This window comes from Pogonomyrmex barbatus, unplaced genomic scaffold, assembly GCF_055798465.1.
Source record: "Pogonomyrmex barbatus isolate J1 unplaced genomic scaffold, ASM5579846v1 scaffold10, whole genome shotgun sequence".
In the NCBI taxonomy this organism is placed as follows: Eukaryota; Metazoa; Arthropoda; class Insecta; order Hymenoptera; family Formicidae; genus Pogonomyrmex; species Pogonomyrmex barbatus.
In genome coordinates, this window is record NW_028297099.1 from 8276868 (window position 1) to 8302799 (window position 25932).

At 36.9% G+C, this 25932-nt stretch overlaps 2 protein-coding genes across 4 annotated transcripts; one reads left to right on the plus strand and one right to left on the minus strand.

Annotated features, from left to right (window-relative positions):
* Nucleotides 1–473: 473 nt before the first annotated feature.
* Nucleotides 474–3734, plus strand: LOC105423107 (nischarin). The gene is made up of 3 exons (XM_011632753.3): nt 474–1121; nt 1530–1842; nt 1919–3734. Exons 1-3 carry the CDS (start codon nt 994–996, stop codon nt 2882–2884), a joined length of 1407 nt encoding a protein of 468 aa, XP_011631055.1. The 5' UTR covers nt 474–993; the 3' UTR covers nt 2885–3734.
* Nucleotides 3723–23058, minus strand: LOC105423108 (alpha-crystallin A chain). 3 transcript variants are annotated; one of them, XM_011632754.3, is made up of 4 exons: nt 22671–23058; nt 14344–14460; nt 12856–13045; nt 3723–4737 (listed from the first exon to the last, which is right to left on the minus strand). In XM_011632754.3, exons 1-4 carry the CDS (start codon nt 22856–22858, stop codon nt 4543–4545), a joined length of 690 nt encoding a protein of 229 aa, XP_011631056.1. In that variant the 5' UTR covers nt 22859–23058; the 3' UTR covers nt 3723–4542. The 3 variants fall into 3 exon arrangements, with proteins under 3 accessions (XP_011631056.1, XP_011631058.2, XP_011631057.1); XM_011632756.3 differs by lacking the exon at nt 22671–23058 and adding an exon at nt 18976–19462; XM_011632755.2 differs by lacking the exon at nt 14344–14460 and having other exon boundaries at nt 22671–23054.
* Between the last annotated feature and the right edge of the window lie 2874 nt (nt 23059–25932).

Sequence of the window (25932 nt, forward strand, 5' to 3'; positions counted from 1 at the left end):
ATAAAAATATAAATATTTTATAGATTGTGTTCTATTATTCTTTTCTCAGTATCTAAAAACTGACTATAATTTTCTACTTTTCCAGAAATTATTTAATTATTAAATTTGTATTGACTTTTATAAAAAGAAATCATGTAATACTGAAATTAAATAATATATTTTGTTTTAACTTTTGACTTTAAAACTATAATTATAAATATAGTTTAGGATTTGTTTCAAAATTTGATTTTTAGTTCGTTTTTTATTTTGTTTCTTCCATTTTTTATCTTTTCTTTAATTGATTTCAAGGAGTATTCGTAATGATAAAAGTTTTCATTTATACTTTAATATTTTATTTATACTTTAATTTAGACCCTATCTTAGAATGAAGAAAATATTAGAAATAGAAATAAATATTAAATTTTGAAAATGGCCCATTGCGCATTACGTTTAATTTTTTCCGAATTTTCATTTCCAAAATTTAATATTTATTCCTACGTTTCTAATATTGTCTCCATGTGTGTGCGCAGGGCCTTGCGTTAAAATCGCGCGAAAATTATTCGACGCAAGATCGATGGACCGATCGAGCATCCGCATCGTGCGTCGCTACGTCACGAGATGGAGGCAGCGTACGCGAGGGTTTTTTTTTCTTATTTTTCCCTGTCATTCGCGACAGCTGTCAAAGATGCATATACTCATACACAGCATCGTCTGCCGTTTCGAGGCAACGTCAATCAACGCGACGAGGACACGTCGGAGCGGCGGTGATAAGCGCGGAGGCGGAGGTGCGTACGGTACGGATAAGTCCGCGATGCCTCGCGAGAATCGCGGGATCTCCGAGGGTCCGTAGATGCGTCGCGTCGTACCGCCTCGCCGCGCCGCGCTCCTCCACAGGCAGGGTGGCGATTACGAGGCGAGGATAACCTCTCGGTTCCCGCACGTCCGCGCGATCGAGATACACGCGAGATCTGTTCCGTCGCGTATTGGTCGAAACCGTCACGTCACAGCTCGGCCATGGCGTGCCTGATGTTGAACCAGGAAAATGTGAGCTTGAAAATACCGTCGGTCGAGACGGTGGACGGAGTCACGTATTACTGCATCGAGGTTGGGATCGCGTCGATCAAGTGGACCGTGAAGCACAGGTATGACATTGGCAAATCACCTCATTCTGATGGCCAACAACAAAGATCTCTTTTTTTTTTTTTTTGTTCCAATTAATTCGAAGCTATGACGTAAAGTTCGGGACATATACAGGGTGACAAATATATTCTGGTACAGGAAAAAATTTCAGTGTGTTCAGAATAAATATAACTTAAATTCATTTTCAGTAATTGGAAAGTAAGCTGCATTAAACGCTTGTTATTAGTTGATAAATAAAAAAAGCTAAAACTGAATTCAAGTTATTTATTTTAAATATACTGAAATTTCCTCATAAAAATATATTTAGATTTTTAGAATAGATATAAAGCACAAGATTGATTGTAATGAAAATAAAAATGTGTAAAAGGAGGAGAAAAGCAAAATCACTGTGGCCTTTCTTTGTTTTAAAGGTACAGTACATTTGCAACATTGCACGAGAACTTTGTCTCCAAGTACTGTGTCGAGAAGGACATTTTACCACCGAAAAAGCTCATAGGCAACAAATGCGAGATCTTCGTGGAGAAGCGTAGACAAAGTCTCGAGATATATCTTAATGCTGTTTACAATTACTTGAAGAAAGCGATGCCTAGAGAACTGGCTTTATTCTTGGATCTGCACGAATACGACATATACTTTTTGGTACAAAGCATGGCTTTGGAATTTTTTGTTACGGGCGATACTTTGCTGCAGACCTCAACAAGTTATAAATTTAATCCTGTACAGGTAATTACAATGGCGTAGCCTTTTAATTGATGAAAATTTACAAGAAGTAAAATCGTACGTTTCTTTTTATTTACAGTTGTACGCGATTAGCGAAAGATTAAAACAACCGTGTCCAGTGTTGGAAGTTGTGGATAAGGAATACGACTTCAGTCATGTTTTGGATTTTAATTCTCGTCTAACTAGTCTCACGATTGAAGGGAGTTCGGAATCCTACAAGACTAGTAACATTTATCCATCTGCGTTGTCTATCGAATTATCCACTTTCAAAAATGTACGACATCTAACGATCGATCGATACCCAGTGGACAAAATTTACAACATGGGAAATCTTCGAGATACCGTGACCATGCTGAAAGTTACCAATACCAAGCTCAGAAACATCGTGGAATTAGCCATGTGCGAGGAGGTTCATAAAAACATCGTAAATGCTAATGATTCTCACGTATGGATGAAGGTGACACACCTGGATCTTAGCGACAATCGTATAGAAGTTATAGATGAGGCGATTAAACTGTTACCACATATAGAATGTCTAACGCTAAACAACAATCACTTGTCCGAGATCTCCAACGTGACGTTGTTGCCGAGATTGTCACAGTTGTACCTGGCGTCTAACAATTTTACCAGTCTGCCGGATGATCTCCATACGAAACTCGGATACATTGTTTACATCGACTTGTCGCAGAATAAACTCACGTCACTCGCCAGTTTTTCGAAACTGTATTCGTTGGAAGGATTGGACGTGAGTTGTAATCGTATTGAGAAAATCGAGGAGGTGAAACACATCGGTCATCTGCCTTGCCTCGAGAACCTAAGGCTAACGGGTAATCCAGTATCAACGATAGTCGATTACAGGGTTAAGGTATTGGAGCCGTTTGGTAAAAGAGCTGCCGACATCTGCTTGGATAATGAAAAGCCAAATCAAAAGGAACTCGATACTGTATCGGTTCATCAAGCGTTGCGCATCGCGCGGGAGGGTAAATCGCCGTCGTTCACCGCGTCCGACGCGCCACTATTCTCCGCCGAGGTTCCAAGTATATAGAAATTTTAAACGCGATTTTCTTTTTTATCACGACAATCGTGTTACGTGAAGTATATTTAGATACGAAACAAAAATGTTTTATACGATATGTAGACTTTATCACTACGAGACTGATCTTTTTCTCTCACGGTAATATTGTTTTTGGTCTCGATTTGTTATACATTACTTGCTCTTTTCATTGATACAATCTAAATGAATAAAAATGACATGCTTTTTACTTCTATCGCGATTTATCAAACATTGAAAAAAGATAAGACGTCTTACAATGTTTATAACGTGTTGTAATCTCGTGTATAAAAGTCTGAGATAAAACACGTCTTGTAAACAAGTGAAACTAACACGTAATCCATGACAAAATTGTACGAACATGATGTCAAACTAATTTATAAATTGAATGAATTTCTAGCGTTTTATACATATCACACAGATTTTTATCGATTATTCGTGATAATTCGTGTATCAGTTGTAAATTATACAAATATTTGATTTTATCAATATCTTTTTAAAGTTGGTATAAATAAACTGATTATATATTATATGTCGAGGTAATTTTTAAATCTTTCCAATTTTAAAAAATAATATAACAGATTTTGTGTAATAATTTTATAATAATTTAACGTAAGATATTTATCTGTGTGAGAAAGAATTATTTTGTTAATAAAGATAAATTAAATACATACGATGTGTATCTTGTTATAAATATTCTGTTGAACAAATAAATTTTATATATTAATTGCTATGAATTCGAAATTATTCCATTTGTGAGCAGATTACTCGCTTTATATTTATGGATAGGAGTATAATTTTTGTATATCCTTCATTGTCAGAAAAATATAAATTTGTTATTGTATTTATCATAAATTTTTATTTAAATTTGCGTTTGCATTACCTTTAAATATTATGTTTTGTATGTCGTGTATATGTGTGCGAGTGCGTGTGTGTGCGTATGTATTATGTATGTGTATTTGTATTGTTGCGCATATTTCGAAAATATTAAAATATTCATAAATAATATCAATATAATGGTCGTGTATTCTAAGCATTGTGTTATAGTCTTTTAACGTACACCTAAACTAACACATATATAAGTTAACCGTTACAAACGGTTTGATTTATAAGTTTCAATTCGTTGGTACGCAAGTGCACAAGTAAGCTCACAGTTTTCAAAAAAAAAAAAAAAAAAAAAACGTCTAACTAAAATACATCTTTTCAAAAGGCAATGCACATTTCTGGGAAAAAAAAAAAGTTATTATCTCTACGAGGGAATCTGAAATATTGTGTGTATCAAAGGAATAAAGCTGCTCGTATGAAAAAGGAAAAAAGTATTTTATCAAACATTTTAGCTGACTTTTTTAGCTGACATTGATAGCACTTCAATGTTGTTCTATATTTGATTTATTTTCTTAATGAAAGTCGATACCAGGCACTTGGCGTGGTCGTTTTTCTGCTATTTAATTAAAATTGGTCAAACTTTTTCGCACGAATGAATCGACTCCTCCAGGTTACTAGGCAATAAGGTAATAACAAAAGTAGGATAATACAAGGACTTACAAAGGAAAGGTCCAATTTGGATAAGTCGGAAGTTTGGTTGGATAGTTGGAACGGGCAGAATTCGAGGCAGAAAATTAGAAATCGACTTTCCGCAATTCGTCACGTGTTTACTGATGCGCAATCGGGATTAATTTCTCGCCCGAACCAATCGCTGGTAAGGGCGCCTCCACGGTAAGGACACCGTCCTTGCTCAGGGAAGACTTGATGCTCTCAGGATTAGTTCCTTTCGGCAACAGGAATTCCCGATTGTACTCTCTGTACACCGATTTGCTCTCCGTCTTCTCCTCGTGCTTAGCGTGAACCTGGACAAACGAAAATTGCATTGCGTTAAATAAATATAATTATAAATAATAAACCAAGTTTTACAATTATCATCATTCGTATGAATCCGGCCCATTGAGTAAATGCAAATAAATGCAAGACATGTAATAATTTTGGATCCGATTATCAGTCATCAGTTTAAAAATTATTAAATAAATTAGGTTTAACTTTTTATCTTTTAGATATACTTATAAAATCATCGCAGAATATTATACATATAGATTTAAGTATTCGGAAGAAGAAAGCATTTTCTATAAAAAAAAAATCAATTCTAAATGATGCAACTAGACCTTTTTTAATGCGGCAGCTTCTGCTGCCTTGAAACTAAAATATACTATGGCCAGCAGCCAAGTTACGCCTTAAATTCCTTAGTACATCAAGCTTATTATTAGTCAATTATTACTACCGTTATTAATGGATATTAATATCTCGCCTGCAATCCCTTCACGGGGAATGCATTCGTTACACGTGCTTCCTGACGTGATTTTTATTAACAGTCGTCTCGCGTGCGTCATGTACTAAAGCCGCATGTACTAAATGTCGTGCTTGATTAATTCATTATGCGTCGAGCCGTCCTCACTTAGCCCTTCACACGGTGTTTTTTTCTCGGGACCCGAAAATGTGTTGCGAGCGACACAATTATCACTTCATCGTGGCTAAATTTTACGAGCACCAATTGTAAGAGTAATAGTACATTCGAATGTGTCCTTCGTGATTCTCCAATTTCCCTGAGCGATCTAGAAATAGGGCAACGAGAATACCCGTAATAGTGATCGTATTACTCATGCGTTCGACCCATGAGTCATGCTCGCTCCGTTTGACCATGCGTAGGTCTCGTCTCCTTAGACGCGTAGCTCGGTATAATATGTCAGGTATCGATCTCATTTTCCCATTCGCGAATACTACACACGAGATATCGATTTTTATTTTGCATGAAAAAGCAGGACAACGACGAAAGGCTTCGTAAAAATGAAAACTTTCCTGAATTTCTCGAAGATCATCAAACACACGTCTCTTTCAGATTAGCACTATGTGTATCTATGAAAATGTCAAAAACGTACAACTATGAATATTAATTCTGAAGATAAAAATGCAATTTATAATGACGTGATCCTTCAAATGGATTCAAATGAATAATTCATCAATTACGTAATTAAGGAGACATTTTATTCTACATTCGAGATCAAGTTTACATTGAGAAAAAGATTTTATTTAGCATTTTTGTTTGACTTGTTTGAATTTATTTAATTTAAACGATATAATTTTATATTAAACACCGCATTTTATACTACACCATTTTGTTCAATTAAAAGTTTTGTTTCGTTAGAATACATCATGTTGTTTATTAGAAAGAACATTATTATTTAAAGGAAATAAAATTTATCTTTGAAAAATAATACCTTGACTCAATTAAATTGTTTCAATGAAAGAGAGATTGTTCAATATTGTTAAAACATATAATAAAAAGTGTTATTTTTTCAAACGATTCATTAAACAAATATTTTTTTTTTAAATAAACCTATTTATTATCTGAAAAACCAAAACAATCGAATTTGTTGGATCAATAATTGGTTTGGACTATTTAAAAAAATAAATTTCTTTGAACGTAATAAAATTTATTTATTAAATCCAAAGAAATCGTTCTCTGTGTGTACAAATATATACAGATAACCGGCGTCATGGCGTGTCGCTAAGTTTTACGGAAACTCGTTGAGACAGAGCGAAAAATGAAACCGTTCTCGTCGTAAAAAGAACCACGACGTCCACAACGACGACGAAAGTGGGTTACGAGAGCCACGACATAATCGGGACGCCTGCGTCTTATGAGAACCGTGGAGGTGGAGTAGCAAAAGGATCGAAACATATAGTAGGAACGAAGGACGAGACAGAGAAGATGGCGGACTGTATCGCCATCACTTCCACTTCCTTCTGCATCACGTCGACGCGAATCGATATTTTAAAGCTTATCCTTCCTCTCGCTCGACCCCGATCTTCGCGAGACATCATTTCCCGCTCCACAAATTTTTGCGTAGGAAAAACATCTGACACGAGGAGCGCTCGGGGTATTCCTACTTCTCATTTCAGGATATCGGTCTTAAGCGTATCTCCGCAACGAGACTTCCGTCGAGACTCGCTCGCTTTTTTCACTTGACTCAGCGATCGATGTGAATTTACATTTTATCGTAGAAGCGATCGCCGCTCGCCGCTCGTATGCGCGCGGACTTTATACGCCCCGGAATTCTTCAAATCTCGCTCGCGTGAGGCATTACGAGGCTCGTTACGATTCGTTTTTTCGTCGCTAAGCAATTCACCTAGATTTTATCGACGAAAAGAAAGCACCCCGATGAAATATGCATGAAGTCGATTTGATTTGTCTGTCAGACTTGAGCGCATACGTCGTACCATTCCTGACGTGCCTTTTTCATTCTTTTTAAATAATCGTCGTCAAATGTGAGACGATTTACGTACATTATCGGTACACTTGAAATTTTAATTAAAACTTAAACTAAAGTTACTAAAGGTTGCATATGATTTCGGTAGCTGCTCGAAGACGCGCGAATATTGCACAATTCTCACAACACCGTTGTCGTTGAGTTTCGCTCGAACGAGTGTTGTTACGACGATGTTGTTACATCATGTTAATGACGAGTTCGATCAGCGACGTATTTAGAAATCGCGGAGTCTGTGTGACAGCGAAGCGAGCGACTCGCCTTGAAGAGAATCGGTGGCGAGTAATGTTGACTCACATGATCAAATAACAAAAGTAGCACTTACATCTTTGTAAACGCGCGCGCACGCGAAATATTCTTATCAAGCCATATCTTCGACACCAGAAAATCTTTCTAGTATCGAATATCTGAAGATCGAATTTAATCTCAAGCTAAATTAATTAAATTCGAAGCAGTGCCTGTTTCATCAAATGAATTTTAGAATATATACGGAAAAAATTAATCTTAAATTAAGACTATATATTCTCATATATAAGCAAGAATATTAATTTTCTTAGAAAAATTTTACTCTTGATTGAATTTGTATTGACGCAAGTATAGATTATATATCCTCATATATAAGCAAAAATATAATCTTTAGATAAAGTTTTCAGTCTTGAATTGAGTAAAAGTAATATTTGCATCAACATAAAATTCAATCAAATCAAAACTAAAATTTTTAAGAAAATTATAATATTTTTTCTCACGTATAGGAATATTTAAGACTATTTTTTTTTCTGTATTCTGTATTAAAACGAATAATGGAGATATATTCGAACAATACAAGTGTGACTCGATTATTTCGATTGATATTAACAGGAAATCGCGACGTTTGATTTACGGATCACACTCGCCGTTCGTCGCTAATCGCGATGGTATTTCTTGAAGCGTGTCTCGACGGCTCTTTGTCGCGCGCGAGAAAAATGCAGGTGCAGGATATGCGACCGCGCCCATTAGAGCGGCAAACAACGTCAAAGATGTAGAGTCGCGAACGGTAGGTGAGGTCTGTCGTGTTAATTGCATTACGTAAAAGCCGCTAATGAGTCGTTCGCTTCGGTCCGTTTCTCGAACGTCTTCTGTCGCGTTGCCGCGAAGATCAGCCGATTGGATTTATCTATCGTCGTCTACGATAATGCCAATGAATGAAATAAGCTAGCCTTAACCTTGGGCCTAAAAAAATTGAACTGACATTCGATGCCCTAGCCTATCCCTGCCATGTCCTTCCTCTCTCTCTCTCTCTCTCTCTCTCTCTCTCTCTCTCTCTCTCTCTCTCTCTGTTTATCATTAAGACTCTAGCGGATTCGCATTTGATTTCAAGGCGCCTCGCCTTGCATAATTTTTAGGTATGAATTTCTTGGCACCGCTTCGTGGTCGGCATAATAAACATACAGATGTAAAAGTAGTCGAGATAACGAACGTAGCTGATGTCATTTTTTCGCTGACCTTTCCGACAGCATCAGCAAAATCTCGCAAACTTTTGTTCTTCTATGATTGTTATAAAAGGAAAAACGACTCATTCTCGTTATTTAATAATATATATATAATTCTCATTATTAATTTCTCAGTTCCTTTAAAGTATTTTACTCGGGACTTTCTATGAGGAAAGAGTGTCTTTTTATCAATCAATCAACTTTCGAAGATCCCGAGAACAAATACTTTAACACGAATCGATATCAAGCACTGAGATTTCGTTTCTCAATAAACGAGTCACGAGATAAATTTTCTCATCCGCTAACGCAATTCTCTTGTTGCTCTTGGTGCCTCGGGATATCGATCGTGCTGACCGTAAAAGACTAAAACTAGTACGAGGAAAAGCACGCGGAGGTAACTCTAGACCATCTCACAAGACCAGGAAAAAAAGAAAGGCCGAAGGAGAAAATGAAACGGAAAGAAAGAGGAAAAGGAAAGAGACGCCGAGAACGAACTACACTTGTAATTCAACTCTTCGCAGGATCTAAGTTTTCGCGGTGGATATCATCTTACGAGAAACGAGCATTACGCAATCTTACCAGCTGTAACCACTAGTCATTGGAGTGACCGATTTGCCAAACTTCAGCACCTCCAATCTACTCGGCAATGAGATTTGGGTTACGGTATGCATATCATAGCGATCTAATTGTATCATCGATTTTCAGATATTTTCGAAGGTTATCTTAAACTGTTAAACATTTTTTTATATCAAAATTATGTATAAAAAATTAAATCCATAAAAAATTATTAAATAATTATATACTTTATTAATATTTTTTATTTTATTTCACTATCTTTTACAGAAGAATAATTATTATCCTTATTTTGTTGATTTAAATAAAATTTGAGAAAATATTAATTGACAAATTTGACACATTGCAATTAACTTGATGCTTAACTTGTGCATTGTACAGTTTTAAATATAATAATTATATAGTATAATTGAATAATTTTTTTAGTTTGTAGGAGAGAGAGAGAGAGAGAGAGAGAGAGAGAGATTTCTACTGAAATACCCTCACATCGATAGTTATCCGTGATAGCTAGTGTTCGAAATTCAGTGCCGCGATTGTCGAAAATAACGTAAGCCGCTGGCAGCTCTGACTCACAAACTAAATATAACTATGAATTTTGATGTTTCTACTTCCACTTCTGCTTTCGCGCGAATGAAAACAGACCCGCAATCTTTCCAAAATTGATTAAAACACCCGTATATTACTAACTCGAGATAAATTTTCGAGATATTTAATAAAATGCATTTACGACGGAGAAAGGAGATTATATACGTTCGAAATAAACAAAAATCGTCAATTACAGAATATATATATATATATATATAGAACATTGTTTCGTTCAATTTTCGGATGCTTCAACTTGAAATATGTTCTTCTGTGAAATCGAATTTAATTCACACCATTATTTCTCGCAATTTTTCTTAATTATTAACATTAAATATGCATCCAATTTCTTTTGTCATATACATTCATCCATTAAATCTTTATCAAAGTACACGCAACTTGACACGTACTTGTATATTACGTGTTTATGACAAAAACGAGAAAGGAAACGAAATCGCACGCGTTTCCTCGCTGTATTTGCGATGACGTCAACTGGCCAAAAAAAAAAATAAATTCGCGAGACGATCTACTCTACTCCGGTCCTCCGGACTACTCCGTCCTTCGCAGCATCCTTGGTCGAGCCCTTTAAGGTCCGCTCGCGGTACGTGGCCGACCTGAATTCGCCAGACCCTGACCACGTTATACAAGCAGGCAAGTTTCGAGTTCTCCGTCCGGCAAATCCGTTTATGGAAGACTGCTCCCATTCCCTCGAAATTATTTCAAAGAGAAGGACCTCCTTAGTCGCGCGGACGAATGATCGATATTTTCCCGAAGCGGAACCGAGTCGGATTATACTCGAGAGAAGGAGAGGATCGATCGAACGAAAAATTGGGTTACACACGCGACGACGGAACTCGCGGGGAATGTAAGCGTTGCGAAGGTGGATAAAGAATTTATTCGAGAGTTGATACGTCGACGACCTCGTTCAAGAAAGATAAGACCGGCCAGACGGCGCGTGCGAATAGGAACGAATCGAGAATGAGAACGAGTTTCGAGTTGAAAAGAGAATAACGTAACATAGACAATCCGCGGAGGACACGTTGTTTTGACAGCCGTACACTTCCACTGAGCTGCTACGAGGCACTTGAAGCCGAGACGCTAAGAAAAACAGTGATAAAATCTTCTCTTTAAAGAGAAATCGACTTCCAATTTATAAATAAACTTCGATCGGAGCGGAGAAACGCGACGTTTGAAATACAACGGGTACAGATACGCCCGCGTCAGTCATAGGTACTTTTTGAGAGATCGCAAAATAAAAATGAAGTGACGAATGGAGTACGCTCAATTGGCCGACCGCTTATCGAATAAATCATCGGAATAATGCCGTGCCTTGTTCGTCGATGGATCTTACATCATTACGATCTTTCTTTCATCGCGAAGAATGAGAGTACGATGGTACAATGACCTCATCATCATCTCGTGCATAACGGTGGAAGAATTTTTGCGATACTCGTGAGGGAGAAAGGGGAGGGGGGAGAGAGAGGGAGAGAGAGAGAGAGAGAAAGAGAGAAGAAGAAAGAGAGTACTCGATTTCCGTTATATTATCTCTCTTATTGAAATAAATGGATAATTCTATGATTATACCGTCTCACGTTGCAAAAAGAAAAGACGGACGTCGTGCATCAAACGACGTCCGTCAACGACAAACGACGTCAATTTTCTCGACCGCTCGTCACGTAAAAATTTATTTTCCAACGTTAAATTTATTAGATTTAACTTTTTCGTTAAATTGCGCCGTCCATATTGCCATTAGTCGGAATATGTTTACGCCCCGCGTCTCTCTTGTGTAATTCATAAGCGTAATCGCGTCGTCCCGCATCTCGCGCTCGGGTTGTTTGTTCACAATGGCCAAACATTATTCCGGTCCGCCGGTATGACGACTAGCGTGAATTTATTTTCGGCGACGGTTATTTCCGTCCAGGTCGGCGCGAGAACGTTAGAGAAGGATCTCGAAAAGACGCGTGTAGAAATCCCTGAGCGGAGGAATTCTCGCGCTCCGATATTTTACTTCCTGTTGCTGAAATTTTAATTTTCGAAGCGGCGCAGAGGAGGCGCATAAATTCGTTGAATTTATATAAATATTACCGACGACGTTCAAGTGGAATAAAGTTACATTTTCCGAAAGTATCGTCGAAACCGCAAAGTGAAATGAGACTTCACCTCGACTGCGAATTCGATCGCTTTACTCGATGAGGCCGCTCTCCTGACGGGATGTGACGTAACGCGAGCAATTACAATGTTCCACATAGTTCATAAAGATCCACGAGTACTGACAAAGTAATCTGCATGTCTCGCCACGGTAACATCCGATCAGTTTCGCTAAGTACAATTTAAATGTATATCTAGCATTTAAATGTATATCTTTAAAAAAAATTATATTTTTATATTTTTATATAAAAAAAATATAGTAATCTAAATAATTTCCAAATAACAAATTTGTTAGTATTTCAAATAATTTCCAAGTGTCACAAGTCAATCATTTTTCGGTGAATATTAATTATACGCGGACTGCGCAAATAAATAGATCAATAGAAAATTATGGCGGTGTGCAAATTTGCGAGTAATTAACTCGGCTTTATGACGGCACATCATGCATGACGGACAAGTTTCTGTCGCGCCAATCCTCGCCAATTGCGCAAAAACTTGAGCCCGATTTTCGTGTTGCCAAGTTGTGTAAGACACCGTCCGGACGCGTATCGCGCATGATGAGTCAACCGTATAATAATTTCGGATTGCCAGATGAATCGAGCGAAATCACGCGGCGATAAATTGAAAGATTCAGCGTCTGAGGACTCTCTCAAGTAAGTTACACGCGAGAAATGTTTAAATATAAATTTTGTTTATCAAAATATCCAAGGAAATGACGCTATAAAAAGAACATCATATTTATATATTCTTTTAAAATTATTTTCAACATTGAGTCCCTTATGTCCCTGATATTTGCAGTCAATGTACGCTTCGTAAACAAATGAGATTAAATCGCCATCAGGTTCTTTGGCTTTAACCGCGCGGAGCTTTCACTTACCAATAGCTTGTTGTCTACAGTCTTGACGACGATTTCCTCAGGCGTGTATTGCGAAACGTCGAAGCGCAGCTTCAGCATCTTGCTGTCACCCTCGTCCTGGATGAGGGGACTGTTGAGGCCGTCCAACCAGGCATGATCGTGTTGAGGACTCAAAGAACTGCTGTTCTGAGTAGACTGTTGCGTGGTGGTGCTGTAATTTAAAACGAAAACTTCGATTATCGCCGACGATCATCACTCGTGCATAAACATAAAGTCTAAATGAACGGTGAGATGTTTGAGTATATTGATGCGATGATGAGCGATGTTGGATATCCGTGATTATTAACGTAAAACCTGTTGACTATACTACGATTGGTGCGATAATATGAAGCCTTACTTACGGTGGTGATGACGATGGACAGACAAATCAAATAAATACACGCAGAGACTGATTTTAATACAAAATCGTGCGTTAATATCGTCAATACTAAAAGACCGGCGCTTTAAACTTTATGTTTAAAGTAACATAATTCATGTACTTTTGTTGTTTGTCGACACAAATTGATAAAGTAAAAAATTTGTATAATTTTGTACGATAAGAAAGTTTAATTATTCATTTGAAATGCTAATTGGCTAATTTAGTTAAAAATTTATGCCGTCTTTTTGGCGTTGAACGACGTTGAACTGACATTATTTGAATTTAATTCTTGCACGCAAGCACTACAAAAATCACTGAAATTGTGAGGAACACAATAAAATATATGAATTGTGTCAAGAGGGCAATAATGTCACCGTCCCAAGTACGAGAACACAAAACGTGCAGACATTCGTTTGTTGTACTCGCTCTAACGCGATTACAACTGCGTTAACCCTTTGTAGAAAAAAAAATATCGTAATGCTATTAATTTTTCATCATTGGTAATCTTTGGTCAATTAAATTATTAACCAATTAAATTATTTAAAAACTATTATTTAAAAAAAATATTTAATGGGTAAATTTGGCAATTACTAATTCTTTATTAAATGTTCAAAAAATAATTTAATCACGCAATAATTAAACTCTTAATTTCGGGATTTCGCGTACTAATTAGATCATAGAAACAACCAAGAACTTTGTCTCTTTTTCGCAGTATTCAAATTTAAATATATTCTAGCGGCAAACTATACTCGTTCGAATCTACTTCACTCTTCGAATTTCTCATTCTACGAAGGGTTAGAAATGCAAATTCGAGAGATAAACAAAACAGTGCAGGATAAATACTTCCGGACTAACAAACGTAAAGTGCGGTTCAATTTACTACTACTATCTCAAAACGAAGCGTCGATCTACTTGCGGTCCTCCGGCAAGTTTTACAAGTTTAATCGGGGATGCGCGCCCTTGCGACGCGCAACGTCTTCCGATCCTATGGACCGATCGTCCCTACATCGATCGACTCGTTTTCTCGTGGGTTTCTGTGCAATTTCGTTTTTGTTTTTTTTCTTTCTTTTTTTTCTCTACGATAGCGTCACCTTTTGAAGCTGTCGAACGCGGACCGCTTCGACGGTGCTGCGGGGTCGATCTTGTCCCAACCTTCGGTCTTCGAGGTCGTCGACGTGCGGTGCTCGCTGGTGCTCGTGTGATGCCGACTTCATAGTTAGTCACGTGCCAATGCAGAGAGCCATTCGGTAGGCGAGACAGTAGTCGAGCGCGGGAAGAGGGATTGTTGTTATTATTATATCGGTTAACTTTGGTGGTTACGGAATCGTCCGAGTTTAATGTTAATCCACGTGGTTACGTTAGCTTCGCTTCTCTGTTTCTTGGCGTTACAGTTCGAGATTAATCTCCGTCCCGCAGTTTCCTCGGACTGGCTTCCAATCAGCGATCAACAGTTATTCGTCAGCTGGTCTGAGATCGTGCTTTCTAGATTTCACTAACGACAAGTAACTCTTGCTCGCTATTTACTACCTTCGTCAACAAGCACCAGTTGTTCCGGACGAATAAATAATCAAATCTATTTGAATCTATTTGGAACTAACTTTGGTCATGCAAATTTATGACGATCGTATTGTGTAACAATTGTTTAACCAACAAATAACTGTTCCAAGTTTATTCATCGCTGATGAAAACCATCCTCAGAAAACCATCCTTAAACTACAATTGTATATTTGTAATCGTCAGTATCACTATCTAGAAATTCCAATTACTGTTGTTAAATTTTTATAAAAAAAATCATACGTATTATATTAACGAATTAATATTAAGTATGTTTGTGATATTAGAAATGATAATTTGCACCAAGAAACAACGAGCGAACGACGTTCCCAAAACTCGATTAAAAATTTTTTTCTTAATTTGTCATTATTTTTGTCTTATTTTTACTTATAACTAGATCTTACTGTTAGAAGATATATTTTATTTTATCTAGGAAATTCCGCAGTGCGATTCTTTAAAAGAAGATGCTCAAGATTGAACTGCGGAAAAGATAATCTTGCAAGATTTATTATTTGTTCACATCTATAAAGATCATATATACTATAAAATTATAAAAATAAATAAAAAAAGAGCGCTAAATTCTTACTAAATAAAAATATCGCGTGCACATATTAAAAACTATACCATAATACTTATCGCAAAATACTCTCTGAATGCTGGCAAATCGCTTCGAAAAGAGAACAAAAAGCAATAAGACAATCGACACACGTCAAATACGTAGCAAATGAATCATAAAAGCTATATACAAATTATTTGTACAACTTAAAAAATTAATAAGCACACTCCGTTAATACGTATATGTAGTATTTTTTATTTTAAATTTATATAAAAAAAAAAAAAGAAAGATATGTCGTTAAAACGAAATTTCTCGAACGGGTACTTGCGTTTTTATATGGACGATCTTTCTCCATGGAGATCAATGCTGCACTAATTACTGCCGATAATCGACGTTAAATTTGTTAACGGCCCCTTGAGAAAACTCCGATCGATCGTAAACGTGTTTACATGCAGATAAGAATCAGATTATTTGTAGCCCAGCGTGAAATAATGCTGCCCCGAAGTAAATGTCACGATAACCGGAAGTCTTGTCTTGTCTTCGGAGAGGTCGTCGACTCACTACGGAGGATACTATAAATAATATGTAATTACGTCGTCGCAGCTGTACTTGTGGCGAGGGTGATCGTGATTTCTCAAGTCACGTTTATCTGTGTGTTACCTTAACTGTGTCTTCTCGGAATTAACGACTTCGACTTAATCGTAAAACAATTCTACTCTGCATCGCTATTTTCCAATTTTATTTATTTTGTGCTTCTTAAAATTCATACTTTGAAATAAATTTAGGATCTGCGCTTAAGTTAGAAGAATCTGCAGCTGCAGCATTAATATCGCAAGAAATGATCATGGATTATTTTTTTTATAATTGCTTACATATAAACTTGAAGAGATTATTCTTTTTAGCAACATTCTAGCGGGATCCTCGTGTAAGCCACAAAAAATTCCTTTGTTCCTAATTACATTACATACATTATATCGTAAATTTACAAAAATATTTAAAATTCTTTTTTTCACTGAAATATTTTGTCCTTTCGGGAATATAAATCATATTTTATGCACAAATTAATTCGGTAGAAATTAACGTTCGAGAGAAATGAGATCCTGTATGATATTTACGAAGTTTTGTGATGGTCGAATAAAATTTATGACAGTAAAACGATTCTAAGAACGAAATGTCACTATATCCCGTCACGCAATGTAACGTGTTTAACAGTAATAACGACTGTTTTCCGCGCTTCATTTCTCCGTGCGTACTGAACGTAGATATTGAACAAAGAAGCGACTGGTGCAGTGCAATAAATATTTCCCTCAGCTTACACGCAATTTTTCAGCAAAAATCTCGACGGTACAAATACGTATGATTTACTCTTACAAAAATCTGAGATATTACATTTCTATCAAACTGTGATTGAATCCAAGCGAGTAACATTTAAATTTATCACGAGACGTTCACCAACGGGAAGTGCAAAAGGTTCGAGTAAAACCACAAGAAAGCTACGTGGGAAAGAATGGGAAAGAGATGCGGTAGAGAACAATTATGCTAGACGGGAGAAAGGTCGGATCTCGTCTCATGAAATTGAAGGAGGTCAACCGTAGCGCGCAGGCTCTTACAAAACTTGTGACTCGTCGGAATGAAAAGGCCATGCGAAAGGAGACGCGAATCACGACGGAGTTAACTTTAATCCAGCTGTCACGTTATTTTACAATTTTATTCGTACTGTAATGGCCGTCTAACATTATCGATTTAATTAAATAGATGAAATATATATACAAAATTAATTTACGAAATAATTGGAAATATAATTTTAATGTCATGTCATGTTTTTTTTATATTATATATAAAGGAGATGTCTTTACAAATATTCTTTGTAGAAACCAGGAAGAGAAAAAGAAAAGAGAAACGCTTTAAAGAAAAAAGTGTAGTAAAAACGAACATGAAGCAATAGGATTTACCGTCGATATACGATAAAGTCGGTGATGTTTCTAATCTAATCTGTTTATTTATGTTTATTACTTGAAATTGTTGAAAGCGATTTTACACTCTGTATCAATCTTGAAATATCAATATACAGATATAACGGACAAGTAGGACATTATTGTTTATATCCTCGATTTTTTCAACGAGTGACGAAGAATTTATCATTCGTCCACGTCGCAAATCATATCTAGTTAACCACTTCTATTGAATAAGATAATCAATGTGTTACGAGCACGTTTCGGCGGAATCATATTTAGCCATTACGCGATGCCAATGGTCGGCTGGGAGTCAATGAATCGCTTAACTCACAACTCGTCACACTAGTCACACATCGTCGGCATTGTGTAACAGAAAGACCGTCGTTGTATTCCGAAACAAAAGAGCGCGCGCGCGCGCGCGTGTGTGTGTGTGTAGAGAGAAAGTGTTGAGAATGAGTGGAAAATAAATCTTTCTCTTTTTCTGCCATGCTTGCATCGTTGTTCGAGTCTTCGATCGTGACTACTGCCGACAGTACGTCAGTTGTCGGCGAAAGTTCAAGCATAAAGTTTAGTATAGTTCGCCAAAGTCAATTAGCAAGCTATTGCCCTGTCTATAAAAGGTAATTTCCTGTTGCTGCTTGAATCTCAACGCGCTATGGCGCTTGAAAGTCTAGCTCGTCTATTCGAAGACATCGCGACAGGTAGATTGCTCCAATATCGGATCTATGAAATTTTTATCTCCGTCCGTAGCAAAGAGGTCAAGAAACAAAACGTTGCGAATGATATAATTATTAATTATTCTACATATGTATATTATACAAATTTTTTTCTTAAAATAAAAAATTGTTAATATTTTAAAAATATTTTTTAAAACATTTTTAAAAAAATTTATATGCGTGAAAAGATATTTATTTTTTCAAAATGATAAAAGAAATTTAGTTATATTAATTCGAGAAATTTTCAGCGCTTCAGCATTATTTAATAATATATTATTTGATGCTGAGTTGTAAAATAGTCCTTTTCCTAACTAATTAAGTTAGATTCAAGGAGTAACGGAGGAAAGAAATGGACGGAGGACAGCATTTGGACCAGATGCGCGAAGAATCGACAACAATACATCTTACTGTCTACAAATTAGACAGTCTACGCATTAATAATACGTCTGCGTCGAAGACTCGCCACTCTACGTGATGTGCCGTACGTACACGCTTGTCTATTTGCGGTGACCGTCCCTGAACATGAGAATTACGTCAGAAACACGTGATTATTCGGACTTCGTAATGGACCATATTCACCTCCCACGAGTAATCCATCAAGAATACACGATCGACAACGAGCACCTGCTTACCATGATGCATATTTATAGAAACACGTCGGACAGAATCTTTTATGTCCGATGACGACACATGTTTGTCGCCAAAGATCTAGCTAGAAAGATTTTTTAACAAAGAAGTCTGTAAACAATTAAACCAAAGAATTTTAATATATTAAATTAAAAAAATAAGTACGCCTCTAATTAATAATACAGGAGAAAAATATGTAACAGTAATCAAATTAATTACGTGACAAAATTATTTTTCGTACGAGTGAATAAATCTAAATGATTCTAAACGCTAATGCGGATGCGTTCAAACGCAAACTTGCGGAGGGCAACGTACCGAAGCTTGATGATCGTTTTATGCGTGGGTGGATAGAGATCCTCGTTCAGGATCATCGCGGTTTGTCTTGATCCTTGCCGGCGGAGTGCGAGTCGATGTACCGAGTCGGTGTCGTGCGAGAGCGCGTTTCGCTTTACAGCGCGAACCGCGACGATGCGGTCATCTCGATGTCGTAAAAATTACTGCGTAAAATCGCTCGTAGGATCCCTGCAAGCTCCTCACCTTTCCTGCACCGCGATTTAGTGCTTGATTCTAGAGCCCCCCCTCCCCCCTCCATAGTGAGGGAGGAGGGGCTTTCACAATTGTGTAACACGTACAATGTCAAGGCCACATTGACGTAATGATGTTCCGTACGTCTGTTTGTTTGTCTTCCACGCGAAATGCCAATCTGATTTCAAACGGTATGTAAAAAATAATGTTAATTCATGATGCGCGTAGCGATTGCAATATACATAAGCAGCACCTCTGGCACAAGGATAATAATTTCAATAAACGTTATTTGTAATTTTTATAATTTCGATAAATGTAATTTTTTAATTTTTTTCTAAAATATTTTTCTAAACAGAACTTCGAGTACGCTAGGCGAATTTATTTCGATTAGGCAGAATGTTTTGATATTTGGAATTATTAATTTATTTTTTTTCCGTGTTCCTAGCTCTTGCTTTTTTATTACTAATTGTAAGTATTTTTAAAACAATTGCTACATTCAGAAGATGCGATCGTGTGTGTGTGCCGTCAAAAATGCAATGAATGCATCCGTTGTGCGTTCAACGAGACGTATGCGATGTAATTGCGTAATAGACATCGCTTGTAATTCCGCGGGCGACACGTACAGCCGCATTTCCCACATTTAAAATACGCCGGGTTAGCACGGATGTCCTCTTATCGCGCCACGAAACGATTTCACTCTACTATCTATCGTATAAAATTTAAAATTTCTAAATTCCTCGCTGATCTGTTGATAAACAATTTGTGGAAAACATGAACATGTGATATAAAATCATACATATAAATAGCAAGTAACAAAGTTTCATTGAAAATCGTTTCGCTTCATGAGAAATAAGATGTTTATTTCAAGGAATATCTTTATTTAATCCAAACAATAACGCAAGTAAACAAAGTATGAAGTGAGTTAAAAAAAAATGTATACACACATATATTATATATATATATATATATATATATATATATATATATATTAAAAGATATTTAGTTCTTCAAAATGATTCGATAAATTTTCATGCATTTATCGAGTTGACATGGGACTAGTCGTGCTCCAACGTTTCGATTATTTAATAATAATATTGCGAAGTAGGCGGTGTAGCATTTTTATTTATGCTACACCGCCTACCTCGCAATATTATTATTACAGCATAGTCAGATATCTACAAAAACTATTCTCGCGATAATCAAGTGATCTCGACGTCGAGATTTCACATAGCAAATTTTTTACGCACGCACTCACTTTATCCGCGTCTCGATCTTTCAGTTCGGCAATCGAGCCGCCAAAGGCCAGGGAGCTCCTAGCTCCGCGAGTGCAGTGACGGAATCTCTATAAATAGAAAACTGAAATGCGCGAAACGCGGCTGTAATCGATGCAAAAATGCAGAACCAATCTGCAAATCATCGGCAACGACTGAATCGCATTTCCCGCCGAGAGATCCACGAAAGCTAGCGCCAGACTACGAGCGATTCCTATTATTCATAGTTTAAAATCTGTAATTCACTGTTTTACATGAGATTTATGAATGTGATGAACGTGATGAAATATATTTGTCATAAAATATATTGTCATAAAAATCACTATTTTTTTTATTTATTATTCATAATTCTCCAACTGACTTTTTTCATAAGATCAAAGAACGTGAATCTGTGAATCTCGTTTGCGTGATTTTTGCGAAGTATTGACAATGTTTCATATAAAAAAAATGTTCTCTGCACACAAGGAAAATTAGACTTAAATCAAGACTAGATATTCTGAAAAAAAAATATTATAATCTTCTTAGAAAAATTTTAATTTTAATTTGATTGAATTTGATATAAATATTGATACAAGTATAGATATTCTCATATCTATAAGCAACATTATAATCTTTATACAGAAGATTTTTAGTCTTGAGAGCAAAAGCAACTTGGACAAAAGTAATATTTGCATCAATATAAATTTAATCAAATCAAGACTTAAATTTTTTAAAAAATATAATAATCTTGCTTATATGAGAATATTTGTCCTGATTTGACTAATGTTTTTTCTGTATACTTATATGTAACAGTTTTTCTATTTAATATATAATATACAATGATATTTAGCTATTGGTTTTATATGAGAAGAAAATGATATATTCAAAGTTTCAAGGCAACGACGACGTAAATTAATTACGTAAATAATCGATATTGTGTCAAGACTTCCGATGCGACAAACTACAAATGATGCTATCATCTGTTATTCTTATACCACATTTCCTTTCCTTTTTACAATTTTGCTGATTCATTTTCTGATCTCTCGTAGTCAAGAGTACATTTTTATAATATATTTATATCGAGATTGGGTCTGAATCATCATCGCTTTTAAATGTGCACTTGCATGATAACGCGTACGATCGATCGGTAGATTAGTAATCTCGTTGAGTCGCAATATAAATAAAATACCAGCGACGAATCTCTTTATCACGCAAAAAAGAAAAAGAGAGGAAAAAAAATACAATTTTTCTTCAAATACATCGCGAGTCGACACGCAGACTTCCGGTAATCGTTGAGATAATCGATCGCGAGTAATTTCAATGCCGGACGTGTATCGTGCCGTGCCGTGCCGTGCCGAAGAAAACAGAAATGCCTCTTAAAATCACGTCGGGGATGAAGCGGATGTAAAATCTACCGCGTATCGACACGCATGATCGAGCGAAAATAATAAAAGAAAACATTCGGCGTGAGAATACGAAGGTCACTTTGGGTTTCTCTCTTAATTCTCTCGCGCCACGCGGCTACGAATCCGACAAATTAAATTCGTTTCGAAATACAAAGAAGGATCGATACTCCCAATGTGAACTGTATAAGCCGCGACTCGCGACCGCTAATTTTCGATCGATCTCCCTCCGTGTTGATGTACGATGTACGTCGAGCAACAATAATTTTGTTTACGCGCGAGGCCTTGCGCACGATGAAGCAACAGGAATAGGAATTAGAAATAGGAATAAATATTAAATTTTGGAAATAAAAATTAGGAATGACGATTAAACGTAACGCAAAATGGACATAAGTAAGTACAAGCTGTGGCTATACATTTTGCGTTTAATTTTTATTTCTAATTTTTTTTATTTTCACAATTTGATATTTATTCCTGTTTTTTCATTATGCACAAGACCTAATTCCTCAAGATGTTTACGACTCCGAGGTGTTTTGGACATACACAATATACCGGTACTGGCATCGCTCGTAAACATTTACTTTTTCTATTGCGACGCAAGTCATTGATTTTCCACACACATTCGCGATTCGTACATATTACTATATGCACCGAAAAAAAAAAAGCTACAAAATCGATGTATTGCGGATTTATTTTTTTTTTTGGCACCCTGTTGTAGACACGCGCGAGAGAGAGAAAAAGAGAGAAAGAGAGAGATATGAGAATGTAACCGTGTTCTGAAAGGTTAGTACGCGTTTTTCGAGGGAACACGAAAAGGATCTTCTCTACGTACCTGGTGGTGCTCTTGAAGAAGTTGTTGCTCTCGCGGTTCATCAGCTCGCTACGGAATCGCGACATCTCATCCTCCATCTTCCTCATCTCGGCGTCGAAGCGCTCGCGTATGTTGGAGAACTCGGTGTCGATCACGCTGAAGTCACCGAGTTTGATGGGAATGTTGCGCTTGATACCACTGTCGGCCATGTTTCCACCCAGGCAGCACTCTCGTGTCTCTTTGTCACTAAATCACTTGACGGAGGACTCACGCCCGTCGAACACGATTCGATCTCGCGAAAATTGGTTACCGGCTGTACTCCGCAGACTCTCAAACTCGCAACGTATCACGCTCGTGTCCCGTTCCCGTCTAAGGAATGAGCGCGGCTCGCCGGCTGCGCCTTAAATACCCGGCGACGCCGGCGGGGCCGATCGTGGGTGTTCGGCCGTGCTCGGTCGCGCCCGGCTCGCGTTCGGTTCGCCTCGTGACCACGCACGCGGTCGGACGGTCGGTGACGACGGACGCCGACGCGAACGAGTTTTTGACATGCACGATAACGAGCCTAAATTTAATTAAACATTTAATTGCTGGATGCAGGAATGTCCTGAGCGAAACGCGAAAGTGTCTTCTGGCTAAATCTCGCATTGTTCGTTTTGCTAAAGACAGATCGTTGAAAATGCAATGTAAACTTTGTTATTCAAGATAGAATGAAAGAAAATTCTCAATCTTTTAAAATTGTTGGAAATTTAGGAATATTTAATTAATACATAGGGAGGAGAAGAGGGGAGGGAGACACTTTTGCTAGCAAATCTAAAAATTTGGTCAAATCTGAATATAATTTTATTAAACTTTTTCAAAATTATTATGTATGACGGTCAAAAATTGCTAAAAGATAAAAAATATTTGCAATATTATTATTTTAAATGTTTAAATGTCCTACATAAAGAAGAACAGCCAACAAAATTATTTTCAAATCCGTATTTGGCCAAATTTTTAGATATGCTAATAAAATTGTTTTTTCCATGTATATTGGTTAGCGTATTCTCTAGCGATTTTTCTCGCAAAAAAACGCAGAAAGGGACACTAGATTTTAAACTAGATTGACACACTTAGAGAATTGTATTATTTCACATCGAGAAAATTCCTATTGAGATCGACGCTTCTAGAGGATTATGGTCGGACTTATTTCGTATTAAAACAAATAATATGTCACTCGAAAAGGAGGTCTCGCTCTTAGAATTTGTTCATATAAAGTTCGTGCGTGGGCGAAGCACGATGTCGAGAACGACACAAACGAATCATCGTTGCTCTCGCACAACAGAGCATGACTAATAATTTCGCGCGATCATTTCCTTATAAATGACCTCCGCGAAAAAACAATCTCGTAAATTCCACGCATGCATGCCGATGGAGTTATTCGAATTTTAATCGATACGAGAAAGATAAAAATAAAGCAATTACAACTCTACACAAAAATGATATTGCTCGCTTTATGTAATATTTTTTCTAATATTTTTTCGCGAATATTTGTAATATTTAAGATATTCTTACGCTCTGTTTTTAAAATTCATATAAACGAATAGGCATTCGTACTTCAACCAAAAAAAAGGACTTAAGAAGCTAACAAGTTGTAATAGCGAATGATATAATTTTTACGGTACTGATCGTTTAATTAGACTAAATTAAAAGGTCTCTTTGAAGTCAATAACTCATCGGATGATCGACAAGATATCGTTTAATATCCTTTCCTTAGAGATACTGTCATCAGTGTGGATATTAATTAAAAGAAATTAAGACAATCCCGAGAAGGAAAGGCAAAAATTTTTTATGTAATAAAATTATGGTCAGTTATTCGATAATCTAATTTCATTGATATACCACTGTTTGTACGGAAAGAACACTTTTGCTGACAAATTTAAAAATTTAGCTAGATGTAGATCTGAAAATAATTTTGTTATAGCTCTAAAATTATTATATATGACGTTCAAATTGATTGCCAGAAGATCAAACATTTTTATCTTATTATTATCATGTTTAACTGTCTTATATACGTAATAATTTTGATGGTCCAATAAAATTATTTTCAGACCTGTATTGGCCAAATTTTTAAATTTGGTTCTCTTCGTGTGTAGATATCCTTTCATAATCTGCCTTTAAAATTAACATTGTTTCGCAAACTCGCGCGATTAAATATTGGAGATTTCTCGAACGTCAACAAAAGTTGGTCGATTAGAAGCGCATTGCGAACCCGTCGGTCGAAAATCGGCAATCGCCTTGAGAGGCGCGTCATCGGTTCGGGAATGTTAAAAGACCGTTGTGTACGCGTCGTGACGAGAGAATTCTTTTACGGTATTGAAGTCAAGTCGATGAGTGACGCCGACGCTATTTCGGCGCTCCGCGTCGTCACGAGCCACGTTCGCGTCTGAATGGAGCTGCACGTCACTACGCCCCCATGTTCCTCAAACACGACACATTCGACATATACAGTCATTTGCCGTTCGCTCTCGTCACAAGGATATGCTCGTGTGAATTAGAGCATCGCCGAAAGATTCTTTGACGTCGAACTGAGAATCCGAGAAACAATCGGTTACGCAGACGCACTTTTTCTGCCGCCGAAGGAACTAAACTGAAAATTCTACTACGAAAATATGTAAAGTAAATATACGTTGATGGAATCGGGCATAAATCAACAGAAAATCAAGAATTGAATGTCATTGTTTTTGTTTGCGATAATAAATATTTGAATAAAAAGCTTTAAATTTGATCAGATTTGATCGGGCTAAATTTTTAGATTATTCTCTCCGCGTATGCTATTCAAAATTCTAAACGTTTTATTCATCATTTATTACGGTGCGTTATGAAAACATGACGAAAGACGATTTTTATCATCAGCTATGAGTCCCACTCAAGGGCCTAATAAGGGTCTTCTCGAAGAGAATCATGTATTCAGTACTAAAAGGTGAATAAAAGAGATGCGGATCACGATTAACGAGATCATCGAGGTTGCTAAAGTGTGTCAATGTCATCGCTCTCGCATCCACAAACGAGATTCTTTACGGGACGGTGGACTTCCTCTCTCGTTTCTGAAACGTCGACGAAACCGGATAGCCGCCATTGATGTGAGGGAACCTGACTGGCGTGACGTCATCTCCGTGGGGGTTTCGCCGGTCGATAAAAGGCGTCACAGCGGTTCCTAATATGGATCGAAGATAAGGTCACCGTGCATAATGACGCTGCACGATCGATCTTTCCCGTAATTGCACAAAGAGAGAACATTATGACA